Below are 19,237 nucleotides of genomic sequence, written 5' to 3'. Positions count from 1 at the left end.
CCATCCAGCTGCCAAGTCTGGACCTTTTGTTTCCATGCTTGATGGCAGATTTTGGCTTTGCAGGTTTTTACATTGCTGCCAAGTTAATTTTAGAACTTTAGTTGCCATGGCTACTGCTAAGTATTTCTTAGTTCTCTACTTATTTGCTCAGTTTGCTGCTTTCCTTTTTTTCTTTTTTTTTTTTTTCCTCCTATGTTTAAACTGTGATGTGTGAAGTGCATGGAATAATTATCCTACCCTGCAGAGGATAAAAAGGAGGGCAGCATGTGAGAGGTGAGGCTTTTATCTTCAGTCTGATGACTCAGCTGCTCTCTCAGCAGCTGCAAAGACTTGAAGGCACTGCTCTTGTAATGCGTGGTCAGGATATGAGGGGTTTAAGTCTGGGGAGGAAGGCACAGGTAACTCACCCATTCTGAGGCACCGAATGAGACATGCTGAGCCTGCTGCAAATTCTGCTGACTAACACTATCTTGAGGTTTATATGTGTCTTGCTGGCTACTTGTAAAGACTTACAACAATGTATAGTTCCAACTCTTACGCTTAGCTTTAAATTCTTTGGAACAATGGCCATCATCTTGCTCAGAGCCTCTAGAGTACATTATACAGTGAAATCCTATTTCATTACTAGAACTCCAAGGTCCTACACTTAATACCAATAATTATTTTAAAAAATTGTATGGATAGATAACAAGTTCTCCATACTGAGATGTCCTACTCTGTTTATGCAGGCAAGGTCATGAACTTCTTTTCAGTCGTCTGAAAGAATAGGCAAAGACAGAGCATCCAGTGGTATTTAGACTTCTGATTAATATTTGAAACACTTATGCTTTTGAGGAAAATAGAGTTCTTGTCAGTACAGAAGAGCTTGGGAGAATGTCCAGAGAGCCCAAGAACATCATTATCTAGTTTTCAGGTGGGGATAGCAGGGTAGGGAGACAGGCAGAGGTGGAGAAAATTACCTGATGGGCAACTTCAGGAGCTGGGAATAGAGCCACCCTCTGCTCCAGCTTCTTAGCTCAAGGGGTGTACTGGCTGCTGTGGTTCTGGTCTGCGGGTATTAGAGACACTTGTGATCAGCAGAGGCTGAAACATGGGATAACTTGGTGCCATTTCAAGCCAGGACATCTGTGCAGATCACTGTGGTCTGGATGTGAAGCCATTGCTGTTGTGGACGTACCTGAAAGGAGCTTGGTAAGAAATCTGATCCATTTACCAAGTACCTGGTAAGCAAAGATGTGATCATATCTTATTACTTTGGCCAATTCCCGTGGATAAGGTCTGTTGAGTGTGTGTAACACCTCTATTAACAAATGTATCTTCTGTGCCTGAACTGGAGGCAGCCAAAGCAGGGCAGAAACACATTTTGAATGCAGTTGAAAACAGATCCTTGTCTTGAGTGTCTATGGGGAATATGAAGCTGCCTGGGGAGGGGAACAAATGGTAACTGAGATGAAACTCCATGAAGTCAAGGTGCTGTGCTGTCTGGGCTAGGTTGTGTTTGCAGCTTGGAAAAGGGCAGTAGGGAAAAAAGCTAAGTGGTTTAGAAAAGACATCTCTAGAGTAAAGACTATACTGAAAGTCCAGTGCAAAAAATCTACATAAGACTTGTTTTAGTGGGGCATAAAATGCTCAAGGATGAGAAATTTAAGAGCTTTTTGAGACTTAGCTAGATGCCACAGGAGCTTCTATCACAAAAAGTAAATAGTGTGCAGATGCTCTGCCTGTCTGTATTTGATTTTTGTCGTCTTTAACCTTCCAAGCTGCAGCTCTGCTCTTTAACCAGCTGGAATTTAAATGTGTTGTTACAGTAGCGTCTTTGTTGGAGATGGACCGTGACTCGTGCTCATTAAGGCTACAGATGTCTGCTCAGATTATGTATTTCAAAAGCTTTTCTCTGATGAACTATGAAAAGCCAGGCTTGAGCAGAGGATTGTGAAAGATAAAATAATAGCCCCTCATCCCTGTGTCTGGCTGACTTAATGCAGTTACTCTCAGATCTTTTTTAAAACCTTTGAGACAGCAAATTTGTTCATAGTCAATAAGATAGCCCTCTGAGCACAACCCGTTATGTTTCCTTTATCAGTATTTTCCTAAATTATTCACAAAGCTCTTTACACTCCAAAAATCTCTAATCTGCGAATTCAGCATTTCCCAGATAATAAGGTTTAATAGGCGTAAGTGGCATTGATAAACTGTTTATATGTGGCATGATTAAAACACATAGATCTTCTTAAAGGGGAAAAAAAAAGGCACAAAAGAATAAATACTCCATGAATTTAAGCTAAATTAGCTTGCCCACTCACCTTTCTTGTGAATTTGCATTTAACAGAGCAGACAGAACTTATTAAACCTGCCTGGATAATATCTACTAATTCTGGGAGAAAATGTCAGAATTATCAAGAAATTCAGTTCAATGACGTCTGTGATGTATAAACATTTTCTGAAAGTTGCTAGAGCAGAATGGAAGAGTCGTGGCTTTTTCTTTCTAAAGTAGTTGTGCATGTCCAGCTAAGATTTTTAAGGTGTTCTTATATTTCACCTTCTCCCTATTACAATGTGTACAAAATGGATAGGGATTCATCAGGCAGTCCCAGCTAGGTACCTGTCATTCCCTTCCACAGCTCTGTATACTCACCTGGCTCTACAAAAAAACCCAGAATGTTGCCAAGGAATCACTAAGATGTTATTAATTTCAACATGATCAGATACATGGTAAGACAAAGAAAAAGCTCGATATAAAAGCCTCTCATATGCAAAACTGTCTTATAATTCTGCTACTTTTGTTTTAGCTGTGCTATAGAGCAGTTTCCTTGCCAGAGCATTCTTTGGAGGACCATAAAGGGCAGTTCACTTCTTTTCCTTGAATGGAAAGTGCTCTCTCTGTGGCTACAAGCCAAGCAGTGCTGATAGGCTCAGCAAAGGCTTTCATCTTTTGCAGGTTTGGATTTACTGACTTTGCTGGAAAAGAGAGGTTAGATGCAGGTTGGGCTTTCGTGGTTTAAGCTACACCGCAGCAGAAGCAAAATACCACTGGACTTCTCATGTGTGTTTTGCAAAAGGACCTTAAGATAGTGTCACCTTGGCCCAGAAAATCCACCTATAAGGCAAGAATAAGGTTGTTATGGTGGTGGAAGAAGACTTTGTTTTGATGATAGCTGAATCTTCCTGGCCAGAACTCCGCCTCAGAGATTGGTGCACTCTGTCTGTTCCTGCAAAGGTATAAAGACTGTGTGTGTTTAGGGAGCTGGAGTCTTTGCATGGGGAGTGAGAGTGTCTCCATGCAAACTACTCAGCACTACCCAGGGCACAAGAAAGTGCACTTAACAGGTAAACCAGAGTCTTCCCTCTTCACAGGATATATCTGTACTCCTCAGCGCAGCTCCATTTTAGAGACATGCAGGCTAGAACTAGCCAAACTGATGGAGATGCTAATTCAGATCCCAAAAGCAATATTGCCAAGTTGGCTGGTTCGAAGGCTGTACCAGATAGCACTGTTCAAAACAGTGCCTTCACAGCTATACTTCTGGTTCAGAGATGTCTACCTGGACCCGTAGTCCCTAGTGTAAGCATAACCTTAGATTGCTCTTGTTCTCAGAGTTATGGTGAACGAAATTGGAATACAAGCAATAGATCTAAACACCTGAAAAGGAGTAGAGAGTTACTGGTAAACAATGTTTCATTAGCCACAGTAATCCCAGAGCTCCAAAACAGCATGTTAACTGCAAATTTACCCAAACTCTCTGGAAGATATGTGGTGGCTGTTTTGTGAAAAGGATCATAAAACCTGATAAAATAGATTATTTGTTTCAGACTGTCCTAGAGCTGGTCATCAGATCCCATCTGACTTTTGACAAAGTATTATTTTTTTTTAGCAATCTGGTTAATCGGTTTGGATTTATGGAGGCTTTTCATGCAGGACTTAGAAGATGCTGTCCTAAACAGATGGATAACCTTAGAAGTTTTGAAAAGAAGTTCACATATAATTGACTTCTCTTATTTTTCTTCCCTTTTAATAAGATGGAGATTATAAAGAGAAAGGACTGTGCTGCTGCAGAACAATCCCATGGTAACTAATTAGGACTCATTAGGTCTGCAAAGGCATTCTGTTCTCAGTCTTATGTCGGTGCTCTGTAACCAGTGAGCCAAGTTGAATGAAAGTCTTTGGTATTTTACTTGGATGTCATAATATATTTACCTTCCTTGCACTGAAGAATTGCAGGTGGTGGTATTCATCCATGCATCATTCATTGCAAATAAACTTGTTGATGTTTGCATAAAAATGATCTGCTTGTCACTATACTCCTAATGCTGGCCCTTGTCTGTGATATGTGACATGAATTAATTTCTCAACTGGTGAATTTAGGGAGTGTATTCAAGAAGCCACAGCAATATATTATGGCTGTAATTAAAATTACTAATGCATGTAAATTCCTTTCCTCCCTTCTGCTTTGGGTTACATTCTTCATGCAGACTTTGTTCACTTTGAGTGAGCCAGAGACCTAGTGTCGAGTGTAACAGTGATTTCTACTTTCTCTCCAGCACAGTTGCACAGGGAAATAAATTTAGTAAGGTTCCTCACTGAGGTGTGACACTAGGTGTCAATAAATTTGTGTGGCTTGCAGCTGGCCTGCAAAGCTCTGGTCTGCAGTTGTAGTGGCATCATCAGTAAAATGGATCTATTTAAGAGTCATAGTTTTCTTAGTTGGTAGCAGGACCAATAATCATGTTCTCTCAGTTGTGGTACAGTCTTTCTCTCCCATCCCTTCTTTCTAAAATATCTATGATTGAAAATGGAGATGTTTAAGAGATTAGTCATTTTATGTTGTATTATCTTACATAACTAATGCATAAGTTACTTTCAGTGGTGCTGAAAAGTGTGATTTAATGTTTAACCATGGAAGTGAACTACCAAAATCACATTTTGAGGGAAATACCCAAAGCGTCTTGGTGCAGAACAATGGGTGCTTGAGGAAAGCTCTTCTATTATGCCAGACACAGTTGGTATATATTTCATTATTTTGTTGCTAGAGAAATGTGTAAGTGGCTCAGTTGTAATTTTGAGTGACCAAAAAGCAGTTTTAGTTGATAGGCAAAAGAAAGGAAAATGGCATGTTAAGATTTACTGTCTCAGCCTTCTGCAGTAAGAAATGAAGAATTTGGATGGATAGTCCTCTTGTAATTGTGGGGATGTTGGAGGTCAAGGAGTTCAGTTTGTTTTGTTTGTTTTTTACTCAGCCTCTTATTTTTTCTTGAGGCAGATTAATGTCTTTTTCTTGTTGAGGTTATAAGGAGTTACAGCATGCACAGAAATAGAAGTTTTCCCCCAAAAAAAGAGAATAGTACTCAAAGGCTGTATGAACTTGTGAAGAGGGGGCTGAAATGGAATTGGGGGAACGCAGTTCTGTGGTGCTGGCGCTGGCCTCAAGTGTGGCAGTCACACCAGCGTGTTTATGCCATTTTGCTTCCTGAACCTCTTTCCTCCTTTGTGTTGTGTTGCCTCTTATAGTGTTTTCTCATAAGATTTGCATGCAGTTCAAGATCTATTCAGATGTTGTCCAAAGTCATTATTCTGTTACCTTTTTGCTTCTCTGGGCCCAGAGCCCAGGCAGCAATTCCTGCTCTGTCATGACTCTGAACAAATCCAGCTGTAACTTCTCTTGCAAGTCTTGGTAACTTTGTAAATTCCTCAGTGCCTCCTGCAAATAAAAGACATAGTATATGCTATGTGAAGTACTTCTTATGATCAAGTCTTCTCGTCCCTTCTTCTCATCTCTCTAATACTGCTGTTTAGAGTTGTGCTTCTGCTCCTGCTCCCTGCCACTCAGTTACTGTTTCCAACCATTCCCTTCACCTTTTCCATCTCAAACTGAAGCTCACTTGTGTGATCTTTCATGGCCTCAGCGCAGCCGATGTTTTTCTTTTCCTCATCTTGTTCTTTCCTAACCTGGGTTTTTCATCTGGTTTGTGGGTTTTGTTTTTGTTTTACCAATCAATTCTTTCACTACACTCTTCTTTCACGTCTCTTACTGGTATCACATCTACCAGGCTTACATTGCTGGTTTTTCTGTTCCAACACCCTTTCTTCTTTAGAATTTTTTTCAGCAGGTCGTCTTCTGATCGCAAACATCCCAATAACCGCCCTTAACTGAGCAGCTGTCTGTATTTTCTCCCATACTTATTTTGGACTGTTATATCTGTGGAGCACAGGACGTACTTGCTGTCTTTTTTTGGTAAACTTTGCACTGCCAGTTATTGTTAAAAGTAAAGATCAAGCCTTTTACATCTCTGATTCTAGTGTGCTTTGCCAAGTACAGCTGAGGTGCTGTGCTTATACCTCAGAATTGGGTATCTCACCTCTGGAAACAAAAAGTTATGACAGATAGGTAGGGATGGGGGAGTTACTCCCGTGACAGTGTACGTGCTTCCTACTATGGTGTGTAATTTACTCTTTCTCAGTTTGTGTCTCCGTAGTAGTTTATCTGCTGGCAATTTTTGTGGGTGAGGATGGACTGAGTCATAGTCAGCCAATCTCTGATTTGTATGCATATGCTTTTAATAAGCTAATTTTCCACAACTCAGAGAAAAAGGGAAACCCTGCTTTTGTCACACAGTGAGTTAGCAGAAAAGACAGCATAGGTTAAGAGCAGTTTTATGCTGAAAGAAATCTCAGGCTTCCTTTTCCTTTTGTCTTGCAGAGGCAGGCAGCGGCCAAGATTATGTGACCTCAGAAAATCAGCTACTTTACTACCCTAGTATTACCTATGCTATCATTGGTAGCTCTGTCATTTTTGTGCTTGTGGTGGCCTTTCTTGCCTTAGTCCTGCATCACCAACGGAAACGCAACAATCTCATGACCCTGCCAGTGCATCGACTGCAGCACCCTGTCTTGCTGTCCCGGCTGGTGGTCCTTGATCACCCGCACCACTGCAGCGTCACCTACAACGTCAACAATGGGATCCAGTACATGTCTAACCAGGCATACCACAGGCCAGTGGACATGGACTCTCCACCATCCTATTCAGAGGCTGTGCTCGACCAAAGGTATGTACAGCAGCTAATGCTGTGCTCACCATAGTTTCACATTATTGTTTGCAGCCCTGTTAATCTATGCTTCTGCTTCCCATTTACCCTGATTACTGCTTTTGACAGAAGCACAGCATTGCAATTGTCACACACATAGGGCCAAATTTTGTCAAATTTGAGCTTCTCCTGCATATGAAAAATTCCACAGTTCCCCTTACTGTTACTGGTATTAAAGGGTTTTAAGGTAAACTTAAGTCATGCCCTCTTAGCATGTGCGGTTGATAGTAAAGATTTTGAGGATAGCAAGAGAATGCAAAGAAAAGTATCACTTGTCTAGTAGTGATATCCTGTGCCAGTATGGAATCAAAACATGAAAACTGAATTTGAAGTTTTACCAAAAAACAGCTAGGCTATAGGTCATACTATGTATAAAAAAAAAAAAAAAAATTTACTCTGGTCATATGTGGTAAGTATATAAAGGTAAGAGGTCTTCAATTCTTGCATAAAGAAATTGTACAGTTCCTCTGCTCTGCACAACTTGCCCTTTACCAACAGAAGAAAAGGACAGGACTCTGAAATGGAGAGCACTGTTCTCATTTTAAATAGCTGAAAGTGCTTTGAAGTTTTGTGGGTGGGTCTGGTTTGGGTTATGATGTTTTTGTAGTTATGACACTGGTTTTATTTGTAGATAATTAACCTTCGTTTTAACCTCTGTCTGTAAAGTCTTTCCAAACAAAACCCCTAGACTGCATCCTCTGTACGTGAAAAGGCATGGTATGAACTTTAGTGATCCCAATTGTTCAGTGTCATCCTGTTGGTATTTTTTATTACAAACTCTGGGAACTAAGAATGATAGTATAATCATTTACATTCCTGTTCTCTGCTGCATTTGGCAGTAGGTCCCTTGTCTTAATGTTAACATTCATAATAATGATATCTTTTCATTAGTAAGGATAACAAAATGAGCAGCTGTCCAGGTTGTAATCACTTCTCACCTGTGCTGATACAAACCATCAGCAATTTCAGAGCTAATTGCTCCCAAGACCTATATCAATCTGCTAAACCCTTCAGTCCCTTTACTTGTTTACTCTCAGAATGAAAAAGCAGTTTTCCTGAATCCAGTACTCATCTTGTCTCTGCCTACTTAGCAGTTGCTCTGCATGTGATATCACGACACCAAAAGCAGTTTGTCATGTGAAAAATTCAGTTTGTTTTTTATTTGTGGGCTATAAGCCATTAATCTCTGTCACTTGATGGATGTTTCCTCGGAGCTTTCTTGTGTTCACATCATTATCTATAGGCGTAAATCCACTACTTACCTTATTTCTCGTAAAGCACTTTCTCAGGTTGTGTAAATGTTATACAGGAAAAATGGCTGTCTGAGGGCAAGCTGAGATTTGTTGGAAGTGCATACCCATGAAAATCAGAATGTAGAGTGTTAAGCAGTATGTAATTAGCTATGTTGCACCTTGATCAGAAACCTTGGTACCTAGTGGTGGTGTGGGTGTTTTGGAATGACCTGAATAATGTAGGCAGGTCGGTCTGAGATCTCCTAATAGGTGTCATCCTGGAAAAGTTACTAATAAAGTAAATTTTTAAAAAAAGTAAAATAACAAAAAAAGCTACTAATAAAGTAAAATACTGCTTGTTATTTTTATAATTGGGAAACCACGTGCTTTCTTCTGTACTACCGTTTTTGGTAACCTCTTACTATGTTGTGTACCTTACAGCAGACCACCTTGGTTTGACCTTCCTCCACCACCTTATTGTTCTGAATCGGAATCCCCTAATCAGCCAGATCTTCCTCCTTACCGATCTCGGACAGGAAGCTTGGTGAGCACAGACACCCCCATGGCAGGAAGCCGTCTGGGCACACCCAGCAGTTGGACAAGAGACATCCGTGACAGCATGGATGGCCACAGAACTCTTCTTGAGAGGACAGCAGATCAAAGCGATTCTCTGGTCAACCACACTGCTGAAAGAGAAGTGTAACTGCTCCAGTATTTGGGATGGGCAGGAAGGCGTTTACTTTTTCAAGTCTGTATGGGTTAATCTGCTGTGGCTAATAGGTTTCACGGGGACATGTGCCTGAATGATAACTTGATTTGAATACACACTAAGTTAATATTTGGGCTTATCAAAGACAGAGCTGAGAGCGCTAAACCTAGAGTTGCATCAGCTCTCCACAATATATCTGCAAGCAAGTTCCGGTTCAGACTAGTAAGAGAAACATCAGTGCTGTGTCAAAGAACTGATGTGATGTATTTCTTGGACTATTTACTGTATATTAATGTGTATATATATTAATGTATATATTTACAAATGTTGCACACAAACCGTGCCAGACGGACTCTTGTTTTCAAAGTGCCTCCTGTCCTGTTGACATGTGAGCTGTTTCTTCTTACTGCCTGGTGCCAGCTGGTGGTCACTGAAGCACATGAGAGGCACTTTCTCTGCTTAGAGGTCTGGTGCCCAAGGCTAGCCCACTGGCAGAGCTCAAATTGCAGAAAATGTCCTACTTGACCCTTTTCTTCATGGCCTGGAACATTCTCACTGTGAATGTAATTTTCAAAGTCTAAGCTTGTGAGGATGCAACAACTTTCTAACTGAGCAAACAAGGTTTTTTTCCCCAGATGCTAATATCTAGGCCAAATTTGCATGGGTTTTCTCAGGAACACCACAAAGGCTGGCTTATCTGTCAAACTTCAAGGCTGAGCACAGAGGCAATGAAGCTTCTCAGCAAACCAGTGCAAGACTTCTTTTCAAACGTGACAAAGCAACATTACTCCATGCATTCTTTCTTGGGGAAAAAAACCAACCAAACAAACAAACAAAAAAAACCCAAAACACAACAAAACAACAAAACAACAAAAAAAAACCCAAACTGTTTCAGCTAAACCTTGAACATCAAAACCAGCCTGAGGCAAACACCCAGCACGGAAAGCTTTAGTGTGAATAACTAGTTTGTTATATTTGTAGAATAACTGAAAGCAGGTCATGTAGTCAAAGGTGTTGGGCTTATCGGCCCTGTCTACTGTGTGTATATGTACATGTGTGGATACACATTTAATACTATGTGTATCTCTGTTAGTAGTATATTGTATAGGTTTAGTTCTACTGCACCAGTAGAACTCTAAAATGTCAAAGTTTCACTTATAATATTGTCATTGGTTTTTTTATGGAGCTTGCCGTTATTTGTGTTCATTTGGTTGAAATTCTAGCTTCTAAGAAAAACAGAATTATATGTGTCTGTTTTGTCCTAACTCTTGGAATGGTGTCCTGTGAAGAGTGCTCACTCTTTCAGTGCACAGTGTTGAATCGCATCTCAGAGGTAGAGGTATTTAGAGTGGCTAAAGGGAAGGTAATATGTGAATTTAAATGACACTGTAGTGCTGCACTTGTGCTCAGTATACAGAAAACAGTGCAGTGTCTTCCTCTTGTCCAGAGGGAAATTAACCTTGAAAAATTATTTATATTTGTCTATCAGGCACATTTCCCATTCCTTCTGTGTAATGAACAGTGACATTGCACAGTCTTTGCTGTTTAATGGAAATAAAGGAAGCTGACTGCCCACACCTTCTGCTTTCTTCCTCCCCATCTTTCTAAGGTAACTTCTTTTGTCCAAAGGTTATATGCTCAGAACCCAAGAATTTTTGAGTTTATGTAGGTAGGGGAACGAGTCAGGTTCAGTCTCAGTTCCCACACATCCACCTGAATTCTTTTTTGCTTTTGGTTGGTTGGTTTTTGTTTGTTTGTTTGGGTGGTGGTGGTTTTTTTTGTTTGTTTTTGTTTTTTCATTTCCAGCTCTGGAGACTACTGCCATAGTATGTAAGAGGCAGGGCCCTGATGGATTTACAAGCACAGGTCATTCCAGGACTGAGATGACACAGTGGGGAGCACTGGAGAATTCTAATGCTGATGGGCTTGGCTGACTTCGCAAGCAGATTAATGGCCACCTTTCATTACAGGCTTAGGCAGCTTGTCTTAAGCGTGTTGGTGAAGACGCTTCTAGGTCCTTGTAAAGCAATGTACAAGATTGGGTCAGATTTCATCCTTGCTTGGAGCTCAAGCAATGTAATTACACTGTCCTTCACAAAGCAGGACTTGGCTGATTAATGTTTCCATCCAACTTGATAGGCAGAATGTTGTCATTGTCATATAGCAGACAGTTATTCTTTATTTTACAGGTAGGTTAAACTCAGGTACATAGCTGAGTTAACAGTAAAGGAGGGTGCAGGGATGTCTCCTGTGAGCACTGGGTCCTGCTGTCCCTCTTGCCTTTCGTTAGGTTCTGCTCAGCCTCTGTAAGAGAGCTACATAATGCTGTTTCAGAATTAGCCTTGACATTTTTCTGTTGCAGTTTTTAAAACATTATATTGGACTTTAAAACATACTGTTGAAGAGTTTGCAGTATTTTCATTAGAATTAAACATCTTCTTAATTTAGAAGTTGCCTAACTCATTGTGTCCAGTGTAATTTCCATGGCATGTATCCCTCATTCAAGCCTTCCATGGGCGACTGCATTTCACCATGTATATTCTAAGACACCAGCGTGTGTGCAAACCAAATATTGTTTGCCTATGGCATCTGGAAAAACATTGCCTTGCGTTGTTAAGAAGTAGGAAAAGAGTGGACATAGCCTGCTGCTTCTGCCTTCTGTGTCAGTCGCTGTCATATGTGTGTGTATATATATATATATTAAAAAAATACTCTTTCAGGTTGTATATATTCATGTAACTTTTGCATTAATATAATCCATTTGGACTTGACAAAAAGAAGAAAGAACAAACATTCTAAATGGTGTGGCATTTTCCCTTCCAGCTAAGGGTGAATTTATCTTTGTATAGGAATCTTTTAGTTTTTGAGAACACAAGTTACAAAAGGAGATTGTGCCTTTCTGATTGATTGTTGATATGGGAGGCTGTTAACTACATTTCTGGGTGTTGTTTCTCTTTTTGGATCTCTAGACAATGATATCTAACAAGTCTTGTCTTCCTCTTGTTGTTACTTACGGGGACCACTGAACTTTGAGGAGTACAGCAGTTCAGTATCTTGTTCCGAAAAGGCATGCTAAAACTTTAAGGGAGGGTTTCATCTTACTCGAGCTTTTTGGTTTGTAGAACAGATTTGCTAGCTGGTTTTTTTGGAAATTGCTGTAGTATCACACAAAAATTGTTTATAATGTGTCACTTCTAGTAGTGTTAATACAGCGGTACGCTGCATTATTCAGTGGAATCTTTGGGAAAGCATGGTAGCAACAACTGCGCTGATGAAATTAAATATTTCATTGAAAATCCTGCAGCTTGTGAGGCTGAAGTTAAGTGTTCATGAAATACTATGTGGTAGGATTTCTTTTCAGTAGCCAGTAAAATTGGTATTCTATTGTTTGTAATTGCTCTTAACCTTTTAGATTGAAGTTAGTCCTCCAGGAAGCTTTCCTTTATACTTAATATTTAAACAAATGGATGTTGTTTGAAAGACCAATGCTTACAAAAGTAAAACCGATAAAAGTTTTCTTCCAGAGCCAAATTCTGAGTCTACATCTGAATTGAATGGTGACCACTGTAACGAGTAGTTCTCCTCAGTGTATTAATATATTTGATTCCAACAAAACAATTTGAAGAAGTGACTACTTGAAGTAAATGAAGGAATGTGGATTAGCCTGTTGGAAATTAGTTTTGGGTTATTTTAAAATGAACAAATAAATACATTTCAGGAGTTCTGAGTGTCTGTAACCTCTGCTGAAGTCATAGTGCAGTGTATTTAAAATTAGGCCATTAGTGAATCCTTTTGATACAATAATCTAAAGTTCCTTGTAAGGCAAATTACAATTCACCTCTCTGGTATTGTGCTAATGGAAAACTGGCAGAAATGTTTTTAAAAGAAAGCCTGTGAATAATTTTCTTGTCTCTTGTCTACAGTGACATACATGACAACACTGACTGCATTGCGATTTTTAAGTAACTGCATTCATTCTTCCTCTCCTTTTAAGTCAAATCAGTTTTATTTACACCACTTCACTTTGATACAGCTAATAGGGCCCCTGTGATAGATTTAGAAGCTGGGTGGAGGAAAGAGATGATGACTCTCATTTTAATTAATGATGCAGCTTGTTAATCTTATGAGCTTTACTTTTAGACATCTTAGAAAAGACAAATGGTTTTAGTAGATAAGAAAAACTATTAACGATGAAAAGGATAGAGGGGTTCTGAATTTAATTTTTAATGAATATTTAAAATTGTATAAACAAAGGAAGAATTTAATGCTGTATTTTTAATGTGGTGGTCAGATGGCAAGTACTGTTTTTAACTGTTTCTCATCAGAAGCTACTTTGCATATAGTGCCTGGAACTAAAATGGTAAGACAAGTGCTCTTCTTGCAGCTCGTACGAGTTCTGAAATATTTTTTTTTATTAATGCAAGTCTGTATTGCACCTGTGGCCTAAAATATGTGACTGCAGAAAGAATTTCAATTCTGTGCTGGGTTCTGCCTGAATGTATCCCAGTACAGGACTGTGGCCTTCATGTGTCTTTTTTTCTTCTTTTTTCTGATTTGAAGGGTTTTGTCAACTTGAAACGGAAATGTTACATAAGAGCTTTAAGGGAGATTGTATGTTGAAACACAATCCTGTCTTAAACTTTTGTAAACTGGAAATCTTCAAAAATGTATTCTGTATTCCTGAATAAAGTTGGTGTTTTAATAATGTTCACAAGTGAAGATGTCCCGTCTCATAAAGTCTCAGTTGCTTTCGATTTATAGCCTCCTGCATGAGGCTTCTTCCAACTTCTTTTGGATCCAATGTTAAGTTTTGTTAAATCTTTGTGGGTTTTAAATGTATTTTTAAAAGGAAGTGATATTGGAAACCCACGTGTACATGTGTGTATAAAAACATACTGATACATATGTCTTCATGTTTATACAAATGAAAGCTGCTTAATTTCATAATTTCTTGTTCTCATTTTGCCATTCTGTTTGTAGTATCAAAGATGAGGCATCTGAAGCAGTCATGTTTCATTCTTGTCTGCTTTGTAGCAAAGCTCTAGAGGCTTCAGCAGAGATTGGTGCTCTGTGCTAGTTGCTGCACAGATTTACTAGCAGAGCTAAGAGGCCTGTAGCATTAGCTTCTACTTCCCCCTTCCTGCCTGCCGCTTTCCTACCACTTACGTTGCCAGCAAAATGTCCCTGTTTATCTCCAGGTCTGTGATCCATTTGCCAGATGCATGAGCCAGATTCAAGTTAAGATGCTCTGTGGAGGCTGCGTGTCTGGCTGAAGTCTCACGTCAAGGCTCTTTCCCCCGCAGATGCCCTGTGCAGGCACCACCGCTATCATGGGAACCATCCAGCCCCACGAAGTCCAGACCCACTTGACATCTGTTAGCCACTCTTCTGGTCAAGGTGCTTCACTAGAGACAGTCCTGTCACGCAAAGGACTAGAAGTACCCCTTATTTTATGAAGTTATTTCACAGACTAAGGAGAACGGGTTCGAATGGTATGTCTAAAATATTTCAATCTATATAAGTATATAGAGGTTGACATATTTCACTTCCATGACTCATCTCCCCTTGCTACCTTCGCAAAGGCATGTCATTTTTATCATTATCTTAGTTAAGCCGCATAGCCTCACCGAAATTCTCAGATGGTAATCTTTGTTCGACACTGGCAAACTGCCCCAGAATAAATAGCTGTGGATGCAGAATTCACAGCAGTGGCACGAGGGAGTCGGAGCTGTTGAGGCTGCCACAATGGGCGCTCCGCAGGGGAGGGAACACTGGGGTCTTGGATCTGGCTCATTCAGTCATGTCCCAGCAAGAGCTGTGCTTGAGAAATGTTGATTCAGGAGGCAGCTGCTTATGCAAATAAATAGAATACTCTCCAGCTAAGCTCCCTGGTTAGTCATTTTTATTCTCTCTGCTTCAATTTGTTTAAAGATCTTAATTTTTACACCTTAAAAATTACATACACAGTTTATTTCAGCAGTGATTTCTGAGTGCAGGATCTTTTCTCCCTGATTTGCAAGCGGTCTCCTAATTATTCGGCCTCAGTTATCTATTAGTGAGAGAGCTGAGCAACTTTTCACTTTTGGGGGACCTGTAGTCCAAAACGATGTGCTGTTAATTGAAGTAAAGGCATCTTCATGTGGAAATTCACAGCTGCTCTTTGCCTTTCAAAGCATGTTGAGGGGATGCATATTGCATAAAGCACTTTGGAAAAGTACTGGATTGATCTCTCTAGGGAATTAACTTTTCTGTTTATCTGCCAAACATACTATGAATAGATAAACCGAAATATGATTCTCCGATTCCCAAAATCCGAACAGTATTCCTGACAGCCTTATTGAGGGGACCACTGCAGATGCAAAAAGTAGAGCAGTTTTGCAGCTGGTCTGGTCCTTAGCATTTCTGTGGGAATGGGCGCAAAGTGGTTCAGTAGTGCAGTTGCTTTGGTGCTGGATACCATGCGGAAGGTCCCTTTTCACCGAGAACTGATCTGGTACCATCATTTCCTATACACTTCCCAACAGCCGCTGTCCAGGTAACTACTTTTTTTTTTTTAGTAGCTCTCACCTAAGGTTAATTCCTACCAGTTACCCTGAGGGAGAAAATTTAATATCTCATTACTTGATACCACAGATTGTAACTCCTTCAAATTTAAACCATGGTCATTTCTCGGCACAAAAGTACAAGAGCCTTCATCTGTGTAAGAACAATCAGAGTAATAGCTCAGCTTGACCGAAACCAGCTCGCTTCTAGAGGAGTGCCCTGGCAGCATCAATGTGATTGAATGAATGAATGGTCTATTGCCTTTATTTGGAATACTTGCTATTTCTTTGACAAATGAGAGTCATGTTGCAGCACGGTGAAGTATGATGTTTTATTTGACAGAGTAGATTTTTCTTCTCATTTGTTTGTGACAGAGTTGTCTTAGGAAATGCTCTTCAGCCAACACTCTATCTGAAGTCGTACTAGCTTGCAGCAGTGCAGGGTAAGGGGAGGACAGTAACGTTGGCTGTTTGATACAGATATAACCCCTTTGGAGGTTTCTTAAGTGTTCCAGCTGTTATACCTGAATAAGAAGTATTTAAATGCTGCACAGTAAGTTCATTTGCAGACTGAGGAAACATGGTTGATATTTGGCTGCTCTTTTGCTACTTTCTGTTTACTCAAATACGATGCAAAGTCAAGAGCAAAAACTCTCCATGCATCTGTTGCTGTATTTATTGTTCTCCCTTGGCAGTATGGCAGAGCAGAGGAGTTAGCAGAACCAGTGAATTATCCAAGTGGATCTGGAGAGTGCTCTGCTTCAGAAATAATGGAGCTGGCTTAAATATCCACTTTCAAGGTGTCGCATTAGATATGCTGCTTAAGACGTGGATTACACAAGATAAAACCACGCTTGAGCTTCTACAGGAAAAACGCGCAACATCCCTGTACATCAGAGAGATGCAGCAGATCTTCGTTAGCAAAGCCACTCTCCAGGAGCTGGCTGCAGGTCAGGATTAGACGTTCCTATGCCGTGATCCCGTGTGGAGCTGATGTAGATGCAGCACTGACAGTTGAAAGCGCAATAGCTGTTACAGTTTTGGTAGCACAAGTTGGTCTATCTGGTATCTGATATCTGAAATACATGAAAATCGTTCTAGACCAATTGTCGCCTTCCTTTAGAAAGCTAGATAGAAATCCTCTGGCTGCTTTGTGGAAGTCATGTTTTCAAGCAACTAGCCACTCTAGTTACTCTCTCTCTTCCTTTTTATCAGTTGCAGGGATGGGAGGAAGATTTGCACTCTTTTAAACGGGGACACCTGAGGCAGGGAGACACATCAAGACGAGTTTCAGGAACAACAGAACCTGCACCTTCCAAGATCCAGCCTGCTGACCACTGGGTAGTGCTGTCTTATCCATCCATTTGTAATCTCTTAAATCCATTCGATTTAACAGAAGATTTGAGGAAATTAAAAAAAAAAAGAGGAGGTAAGTTTGGACCTGCAGGTAGCTGCTTCAGGTTCTCTTCCTTTTTTGCAAAACTATGGGCAGTGATTAAAAAACAGAAACAAATATTTGAATTCCCTATTTTCTTCCAACCTCTAGGTACTTGTATGCCTTATTTATATTTGCAGACTTACTGAAACAGTTATTCTGTATAGCTCTGTGTGGAGGAGGATTCTGCTCTAGAATAAGTTTCAAGTCTGGGACTTAACCTAAGGTAGGTATTTCTGGGTTTCCACAGGCTAACAGATATGTGGACTATGAATGTCTCTCAGAAGGGAGCTAGGGTGTATTGGAAGTGGTTTGTCATAGATAATGCTGGTTTAAAGATGCAAACTGCAGATGCAGTGTGTGGAGGGCAGGGGCACAGGTTACTACAGGGGCTGTAGGAAGGCTGTGTCAGATGGCTGTCGCCAACATATTTTGCTCTGTGCAACTGGGAAAGGAGGGGGGAGGAAGTGGGAGGGAGAAATGTCATTTTGACCCTGAGCAGCGTATAGGTAGCCCAAAGTGATACAGGGAACTACAGAGAGAAGCCTGGCTGCCTTTTTTGCTGGCATTTGAAAAATGAGCTCAAGATAGTGCTTTGAAGGGTGGCTTGGTAATATTATTAAAAAAAAAAGTTCTCTCTTTTCTTGATATCAGTATGAAGAATGAGATGACAAACGTGTGGGGGAGAGCGTGGCTTGAAATGATTTTTGGATGGGTTTTTTTTTCTTTCTTTAAAAATTTAGGTGAAGTTAATTATGGAATGGCAGCAGCGTCTGATCTGAAGCAGGCACTTTCATCTCACCTCCTGCTTTTAAAATAGCTGTGCTCTTATCTCTGCTTCGAGGAAGGGGGTGCGGGGGGGAGAGCACCCCAGCGCTCTCGCAGCCTGGCGGTCGACAGATGAATGAAATGCCTTGTGAGATCCGAGGCCATTAAACACTGCCAGCAAAGAATTAGTAAGACTTTAGGAGCTAATTTCCCATGGTGATGATGACCGGAGGAAGGAAAAAAAAAAAACAAAAACCATGATCTGCAAAAGACAAATGAAAAACATAAAAAATTGATGAGCCCAATTACTTTAATAATGTCCAAAATATTTTCTGTTTAAAAGGAAGTGGAAGCAGACAAGAACTTGGAGATATGATGGGTGTTTCCCTTAATCCTCACTGACAGCCTCAGTCACACAAGCGCTGACATTAACCCTTCCCTTCATTAATCACGCCGAAGTTGCAACTATTAATCACTATTAAGAGCCTGCCACTATGCTGATAGCATTTTTTTTTTTCTAATATGATAAAGTAAGCAGAGGAGCTGTTTTCAGCATAGGCTAGGTGCAGCGTAGAAAGCACTTGCTGTGCACAGCAAGATGGGCTTTGAGTGTATGCTTTGGTCTGTAAGGGAAAGGTGTGATGTGACACCAAGACAGAAGACTGAATGCAAAATCCCAGGAGGACAAGGCCCTGGTTGGGGAGGAAGAGCGAGGCAGGGAGCTGAAGAGCTAGTAGCTTTGTTGCTGGCTAATTGCATCAAGACAGAAATTGCCTTCCCTCTTGTTTTTTTTCCTCAGGGGGTGCATACACCACATGCGTGGTGAGATCCCAGCTAGTGTGGGAGCTGAAATCAATACGGTTGTGTCAGAGTGTGCCTCTATTAAGCTGCTGGGTAACGAGGCTCATAACCCCCGTGCAGAGGTTAGTACTGCTGCACGGTGTGCTGGGTAGCACCAGTGGCTTCCAGGGTCATCCGTCATTTCTCAGTGACACAGAACTTGCACAGGCACACCTGAGGGTTTCACGTTCTTTTGAAGAAACAGGTGTTTACTTCAGTGGAAGCAGTCTCTCATCTGAGCTTCTACAATCACATGTAGCCCTTGGTTCACCTCTTGTCCTGCTGAGCTATGCTGAGTGGACTGAGTGGCTGCCCAGGGAGGCTGTGGAGCCTCCTTCCCTGAAGACATTCAAAACCCACCCGGACGCGTTCCTGTGCCCCCTGCTCTGGGTGTCCCTGTTCAAGCAGGGGGGTTGGACAAGATGATCTCCAGAGGTCCCTTCCAACCCCTACCATTCTGTGATTCTGTGACTTTTGATGGTGGCTCTCCTACTTCTGAAGTAAGAGAGCCTTTAAGGAATTAATAATTCCTAGGATTTTTGTTCTTCATGTCACTGAGGCTAGATCCCATGTAAGGGGAGATCTTGGATTTCTAGATATCCTCAAGATGAGGGCTTTGGGCTTCAGCCTT

General features: G+C 40.8%; 1 protein-coding gene across 2 annotated transcripts in view; it reads left to right on the top strand.

Moving 5' to 3' along the window:
- The window catches only part of LDLRAD3 (low density lipoprotein receptor class A domain containing 3), a 119,460-nt gene extending 108,863 nt beyond the window's left edge, over nucleotides 1–10,597 (top strand). For both annotated transcript variants that reach the window (XM_075094343.1, XM_075094341.1), the window contains exons 5-6: nucleotides 6,696–7,041; nucleotides 8,754–10,597. In XM_075094343.1, coding sequence (XP_074950444.1) covers nucleotides 6,696–7,041; nucleotides 8,754–9,015 — 608 coding nt within the window. In that variant the 3' untranslated portion in view covers nucleotides 9,016–10,597. The remainder of the gene's footprint in view (nucleotides 1–6,695; nucleotides 7,042–8,753) is intronic.
- Nucleotides 10,598–19,237: the final 8,640 nt, after the last annotated feature.

The sequence above is a fragment of the Phalacrocorax aristotelis genome, chromosome 5 (assembly GCF_949628215.1).
Source record: "Phalacrocorax aristotelis chromosome 5, bGulAri2.1, whole genome shotgun sequence".
NCBI classification, from domain to species: domain Eukaryota; kingdom Metazoa; phylum Chordata; class Aves; order Suliformes; family Phalacrocoracidae; genus Phalacrocorax; species Phalacrocorax aristotelis.
Note: the sequence above shows the minus strand (reverse complement) of the source record. Positions and strands in the feature narration are given on the sequence as shown.